This window comes from Argentina silus (genome assembly GCF_951799395.1).
Source record: "Argentina silus genome assembly, chromosome: 6".
Classification (NCBI taxonomy): domain Eukaryota; kingdom Metazoa; phylum Chordata; class Actinopteri; order Argentiniformes; family Argentinidae; genus Argentina; species Argentina silus.
The window spans coordinates 3,121,502-3,129,001 of NC_139660.1; the positions used below are offsets into that span (position 1 = coordinate 3,121,502).

The 7,500-nt window shown below is 50.5% G+C and overlaps 1 protein-coding gene across 2 annotated transcripts in view; it reads left to right on the plus strand.

Annotated features, from left to right (window-relative positions):
• The window catches only part of nek7 (NIMA-related kinase 7), a 59,189-nt gene that overhangs the window by 36,382 nt on the left and 15,307 nt on the right, over nt 1-7,500 (plus strand). For both annotated transcript variants that reach the window (XM_083670997.1, XM_083670998.1), the window contains 2 exons: nt 244-352; nt 1,299-1,406. In XM_083670997.1, coding sequence (XP_083527123.1) covers nt 244-352; nt 1,299-1,406 — 217 coding nt within the window. The remainder of the gene's footprint in view (nt 1-243; nt 353-1,298; nt 1,407-7,500) is intronic.

Here is a 7,500-nt window from a genome sequence, read left to right on the forward strand (position 1 = left end):
GCATGACCAGGGGGCAACACACCGGGGCTGGGCATGACCAGCGGGCAACACACCGGGGCTGGGCCTGACCAGCGGGCTGGGCTCAGCTGTGGTCCTCTCTGGTCTGGCCTGGAAGGACTGGAGGAGGCTCACCCATACCACGACTAGGATATGATGTATTCTGTTAAGTGTGTGTTGTGTTGTTGACTAAGTATGTGGTGTGTGTGTGTGTGTGTGTGTGTGTGTGTGTTGTGTGTGTTGCAGCACTTTAAGAAGCAGAGGAGGCTGATCCCGGAGAGGACAGTATGGAAGTACTTTGTCCAGCTGTGCAGCGCGCTGGAACACATGCACTCCCGACGAGTCATGCACAGAGGTACTGTTTGAACACACACACACACACACACACACACACACACACACACACACACACACACACACAGGCACGCACACAAGCATGCATACATACACACACACACAGGCACGCACACAGGCATGCACACACACACACACACACACACACAAATACACAAGCATACACACACACACGCACACAGGCATGCACACACACACGCGCACACCCACACACACACACATAGGCATACACACAGGCACGCACACAAGCATGCACGCATACACACACACACACAGGCATACACACACACACACACACACACACACACACACACACTGTCTGTTTAATCTGGTCACTTTACACCTGGCACACACTTCCATTCCCGTCTCCCGTGGATGTTATTGGGTGCTAGCTAGGCTAGCTGCAGTAGCTCCATGCTGTCAGAGGGGGGGCCGGGGGGCGGTCAGAGGTGTGGAACGTCACACACGCAGGCCCGTGTTCACACGTGTGGATAGTGTTTACTGGCCCACATGCTTCCAATAAGACCCAGTCCCACTCCGGGTCTGGACCGAGACGGAGCTCATTAAGTAGGTCAGAGACATAACTCACTAATGAATTCTGACCATGTTATTAACTCTTTAAGTATGCTAGGCACTAATACTAATGATGGGGAAAACAAAACATATCCAAAGTCACTCACAGACAGCATGTGTCTGTCTAACCCACTAGCAGAGTTGCTAGCAGAGTGCCCTTCATCAACTGAGGCAACCTCTCCTCTCCTCTCTCCCCTCCCCCCTCCTCTCCTCCTCTCCTCCTCTCTCTCCTCTCCTCTCCTCTCCTCCCCTCTCCTCTCTCCTCTCTCTCCTCTCCTCTCTCCTCTCTCTCCTCTCCTCTCCTCTCCTCTCCTCTCCTCTCCTCTCCTCCTCTCTCCTCTCTCTCCTCCTCCCCTCTCCTCTCCTCTCCTCAGATATCAAACCAGCTAACGTGTTCATCACTGCTACGGGGGTGGTGAAGCTGGGAGACCTGGGACTGGGCCGCTTCTTCAGCTCCAAAACCACCGCCGCTCACTCCTTAGGTAAGACTGGGCCTAGACAGACACACACACACACACACACACACACACACACACACACACGCGCACACACGCACACACACACAGGTCCCTGTAATCACCCAGAGTTGGATGTGTTTCATTAGGGTGGTGAGCCCAGAGCCAGGTGTCCGTTATAAAGCCGCAGGGCCAGACCTTCCAAATGCAGCTCAGGGGCCGTAGCCCTTTCATTGGCCAGTTAGGCCCTTCCTGTTGCCTTGACCCTTGACCCCCTCACAGATGATGTCTGGGCGGAACACGTCTGGCCTCGCCACCGCCATCTAACACACGGCTCTGATTGTGCCTGAGCGCCGTAAAACATCCAGGCCGACACGGCTAACCGTGTTTGTGTTTGTGTGTGTGTGTGTGTGTGTGTGTCTGTGTGTGTGTCTGTGTGTGTGTGTGTTTGGGGGGAGTACAGGGATGTCCAGAGTGCCATGCTACGCCCACTCCCCCTCACCCCTCCACCCCCTTCTCCCCCTGCCTCCCTCTTCCTCCCCCCCCCCCCTCGCTGGGGACACTCTGGGATAACATCATGTTCATATTACTGAAGTCCTTTGAGTCGTGAGAATTACAACTCCACCACTTAGAATTAGGGCTGTCCCTCTTTGTATTAAACAGTGTGTGTGTGTGTGTGTGTGTGTGTGTGTGTGTGTGTGTGTGTGTGTGTGTGTGTGTGTGTGTGTGTGTGTGTGTGTGTGTGTGTGTGTGTGTGTGTCTGTGTGTGTGTGTCTGTGTGTGTGTGTCTGTGTGTGTGTGTGTGTGTGTGTGTGTGTGTGTGTGTGTGTGTGTGTCTTAGCATTGGTTCAAGTTCATGCAGGAGTCCTGGGGACCAGAACAGGGCTGGTATATCCCAGCAGCATGTTAATGACAGAACCCCGCCTGGACCAGGCTCACTTCTGGGATGACCCGGCGTTTAAAACACAATCTCCCATCTTTACAGTTTGTTAACAGCCCTGTCCCTGCCTGGCTTTATGGCGTTGCCTGTTGTAAATGTCTCTCCAACTCAACGTCTGTTTTGCTTAGTCACTCTGCGATGTATATTACTTGACACAAAATAGCCTCCGTAAAATAGATATATATATTTTTTTATTTTTTATTTTCAACCAATGTTTCTGACTGTTGATTTACATTTCCGTCTGTAATTTCATCTGTCACGATGATTCTCCATCAGTTATTAAGCCGGATGTTAGATTTCATGTGCGGTGAAATATCGTTCAGTTGTAAGCCAGAACAACATCAGTCAAGTCATATCACGGCATTCTGTCATATTAATATCATAATAATGATTTATACATGCTAAAATATTAGCATATATTATTCTAAACAATGAGATTTAGATCCCACACTGGGCTGTTTATGTGGATAAACAGAAACCCTTATCAAATGTGGATGCAGCCTACTGATAATGATTTGACTGCCTATTAAATGTTGAGACCACAGCGCCCTCCTCAGGTTCAGATGAGAATAGGCAGCTTTCCTCACCAGTGGTGAGGTTGTAGTAGCCTGGACTATGGCCAAGTCTGTCCCCACCACCTTCCAGATGTTCATTGGAGGAGAAGGTGTGAGGTTCCTCCCCGTGGACATTCTCCTCCTTCTCCAATGCATGTTCCTCCCTCCCTCCTTAAGATAATCATTAATCTGTATGTGAAGGGATTGGTGAAAGAAGGTTTCACCTCCCTCCCCTCTACAGTCTACAGTCCCATTTTCTCAAAGTTCTGTTCTTACAGTACTTTGAGAAAGAAAAGGAGGGATGGAGGGTAAGAGGGATGGAGGGTAAGAGGGATGGACGGATGGAGGGATGGCGGGGATGGAGGGATGGGGGGATGGGGGGAGTTCAGTCCCAGGGTTCAGCCAGCATCAGTGAGGATGGAGCCAGGAGCAGGAGCCTATCACTGGCTCTCACTGTCACAGGTGTCCCCTAGCTAGAGGTCACAGGTCAGGTCACACTGTCACAGGTGTCCCCTAGCTGGAGGTCACAGGTCAGGTCACACTGTCACAGGTGTCCCCTAGCTGGAGGTCACAGGTCAGGTCACACTGTCACAGGTGTCCCCTAGCTAGAGGTCACAGGTCAGGTCACACTGTCACAGGTGTCCCCTAGCTAGAGGTCACCGGTCAGGTCACACTGTCACAGGTGTCCCCTAGCTAGAGGTCACCGGTCAGGTCACACTGTCACAGGTGTCCCCTAGCTAGAGGTCACAGGTGTCCCCTAGCTAGAGGTCACAGGTCAGGTCAGGTGTCACCCAGCTACAGCCTCTGGGCCTGATTCACTAAGCGTGTTGCACCAGGAGCAAACGTGAAAAACACAAAACTGAACATGAAATGACTTTCATTTGTGTGTGATGTCATTGTCTACCCTCCTTATCTTAGAACCTTTTATTTGACCCTTTTTTGCTCAACCTTTCATGTTTCATTTCCTCTTCGTGTGTGTGTGTGTGCGCCTATGTCTGTGTCTGTGTCTGTGTCTGTGTCTGTGTCTGTGTCTGTGTCTGTGTCTGTGTCTGTGTCTGTGTCTGTGCCTGTGTGTGTGTGTGTGTGTGTGTGTGTGTGTGTGTGTGTGTGCGCTTATGTCTGTGTCTGTCTGTGCCTGTGCCTGTGCCTGTGTGTGTGTGTGTGGTGATATTCCAGTGTGCCCTCTGTGTTCTAATGACGTCATCTCCCACACGGGGAACCAACACACCTTTCGATATTACCTGACATGCATCCTATCAGCACACTGGAACACCACACCACATAACATGACATACGCCGTTTATCCAAACCCACTTCCACTGCAGTGAGTGCGTACATTTCAGCATACATGGTCCCAGTGGGAATCAAACCCACAACCTAAGCGCTGTTAGCGCCGTGCTCTACCGACTGAGCCACAGAGGACATCACGATGTCGTTCCATCAACTGCAGTATCACATTATAGTGCACACCAGGGTGGAGGTATGAGTCGGAGGATGGGCTCATCGGAATGGAATGAGGAATGATATCAAACAATGGTATGAAAACCTCCACCAGCCTCCACTGATGCACACTGACACGGCAAGCTACGTCATCTCACACTACCGCTCTGGCCATCAACCCAGGGGGACTCTTTAAGCTGCCAGGCTCAGCTGTATCAGTTAAGACTAAATGTCTCCCAGTGAGAGCGTGTACAGTACACACACACACACACACACACACACACACACACACACACCACTCCTGTTCTCTCCAGCGAGCTGTCGTGTGTATTCCAGATGATTTATTAGCAGGGATCAGAGGGGATTGTTCTGACTCTGAGTGCTGTGGGTGCGGATGTGGAGAGGTCGCTTGGTTAAACCTGCCTCTGTCCACCCCCTCTGTGGAACACACACACACGTGTGTGTGTGTGTGTCATAGCACTGTGTGCAGTGGCTGAGATTGTGCTGTAGCAGGGAAAGGCATTCCTGACTTCCTCTCCACCAAAGGGTTAAGATAACCCAAGGGCATAGAGACACAGCATCCATCCATGCTTCTCTCTCTCTCTCTCTCTCTCTCTCTCTCTCTCTCTCTCTCTCTCTTTTCCCCTCTTTCTCTCTCTGCCTTTCTCCCCATCTCCTTCTCTCCCTCTCCCACTGTCTCTTTCTTTATTTTCTCCTCTTTCTCTCTCTGCCTCACCGTCTATCCATCTGTCTCTCTTTCTGTCTTTTTCGCTTGCCCTTACCCTCTCTCCTCTCTCTCCTCTCTCTCTCTTTGGCTCCGTCTCTCTCTGTCTGTCTGTCTCTCTCTCTCTCTCTCTCTCTCTCTCTTTGGCTCCGTCTCTCTCTGTCTGTCTGTCTCTCTCTCTCTCTCTCTCTCCATCTCTTTATCTCTCTCTTGTCTATACCCACTTCCTCTCCCTCCCTTCTACCCCGCTCTCTCCCTCTGTCCTTCCCTCTCCCTCCTTTTTTTCCCTCTCTCCAGCCCTCTCGATCTCTCTCTTCCCATATTTTCTCTCTTTCTCTCTGTCTTGCTCTCTTTCACAGTAGGGGGTGATGGTGTGTGTGTGTGTGTGTGTGTGTGTGTGTGTGTGTGTGTGTGTGTGTGTGTGTGTGTGTGTGTGTGTGTGTGTGTGTGTGTGTGTGTGTGTGTGTGTGTGTGTGTGTGTGTGTGTGTGTGTGTGTGTGTGTGTGTGTGTGTGTGTGTGTGTGTGTGTGTGTGTGTGTGTGTGTGTGTGTGTGAGAGAGATAGTCTGACAGTTTGGGGCTGTAATGAGCCAAACCACCCCAGTAGAACAGGGAGGTGCTGGCTGGATGGAGGTCCAGGCACAGCGCCTGTCAGCTCCCACCCTTTCAACTCAGGCTCAGCAGCCCGCAGACACACACACACACACACACACACACACACTACACTAAGCATCCTCCTCTCTCTGCATTTGCAGCCAGGGGCTTCATCCCCTTCAAATGAAGGGGGGCTGAGGGAAGTGTGTGTGTGTGTGTGTGTGTGTGTGTGTGTGTGTGTGTGTCGGGGGGGGGGGGGACAAAAGAAATACGTGAGAAACATACAATACCAATGAAAGAGCTGATTAAAAGTAAATTAATTATTATATTTGCAATTAACTCCTGAAATGACAGTGGTGTGAGGAGACTCATTGAGAGAGCAGGGTGAGAGAGAGGGGGTGGGAATGCTGGAGAAAGAGAGAGACAGAGAGAGAGAGAGACAGACAGAGAGACAGAGAGAGAGAGAGAGACAGACAGACAGACAGAGAGACAGACAGAGAGACAGACAGACAGAGAGACAGAGAGAGAGAGAGAGACAGACAGAGAGAGAGAGAGAGACAGACAGAGAGAGAGAGACGCACGCAAGATATGCTCTTTAATTAGGACGCCGCGGAGGACCAGCACTCGATGGCCACGGCGGATTCTTCCCGTGGAATCGCCATGACGATCCTCTTCACTTTCCCCCCCCTCCCCTCTCTCTCTCGTCTCCGAGTGAATGCACTGTTGTCATAACGATTCGTAATAATGGAAATCAATCCCAACATGACTTTCAATTTCTTTGCATGAATAAGTCATGCGGCCGCTCATTGGGCATGCTGACGGAGGAGGAGGCCCTGCCCTGCTGCTCTCCTCTCTCTCTCTCCTCCTGCAACTATTAGCATAGGAGAGGGCCGTTGTTTCTAATCACGCGGTAATGGATGTTAGGGGACGTTGTTCAAACAGCACCAGGAGACCTTAGCATTTGCACAACGTGATGACCAATTAAAACGGAGCCTGCTCTCTCGCCCGAGTAGCTCTGTTTCTCTCTCTCTTTCTCTCTCTCTCGCCTGTGCACACTTTCTCTCTCTGTCTTTCTCTCTCTGTGTCTCTCTCTCTCTCTCTCTCTGTGTCTCTCTGTGTGTGTCTCTCTCTCTCTGTGTCTCTCTCTGTGTGTCTCTCTCTGTGTCTCTCTGTCTCTCTCTGTCGCGCATGCACACTGTCTCTCTGTCTCTCTCTCTCTGTCTCTCTTTCTCCCCCCCTCTCTCTCTCTGTCTCTCTTTCTCCCCCCCCCCTCTCTCTCTGTGTCTGAATTATTATTTTTAGAATTATAGGTCACACTTCATTATACTACACCTCACATTAAAGATAAAGAACGGTTTTCACAGCCCAATTAGAACGGCACCAACAGATAAAAGTGCTTGCTTTCATTTCTGCCCCCGTAAACCTAAACTGTCATTGCATCTCTGTAATGGTTTTATTCAATATAATTACATTATACTGTACATATTTAAATATTCCCTCAACCTGTTCATGTTCCGTGTGTCTGTGTATTGTGTGTGTGTGTGTGTGTGTGTGTGTTGTGTGTGTGCGTGTTGTGTGTGTGTGTGTGTGTGTTGTGTGTGTGTTGTGTGTGTGTTGTGTGTGTGTTGTGTGTGTGTGTGTGTGTGTCTGTCTGTTTCCCCTCTGTTCTCCTCCTCCCACCCTGCTGCTGGTTAGTCTGACATGTTCTCCTCAGCCCTCTCCATCTGAGAGCTGATCTCCCCTACCCAGCTCCACTGTTTGGGCCAGGACTAAACTTTACAAACCGTCAGCTTTCAGCTCTTCTGTTTCCTTCATGTCTTCCCCTCTCCCTCTCTCCCTCCATCATCAATCTTTCAAGCTCCTTCCTCAG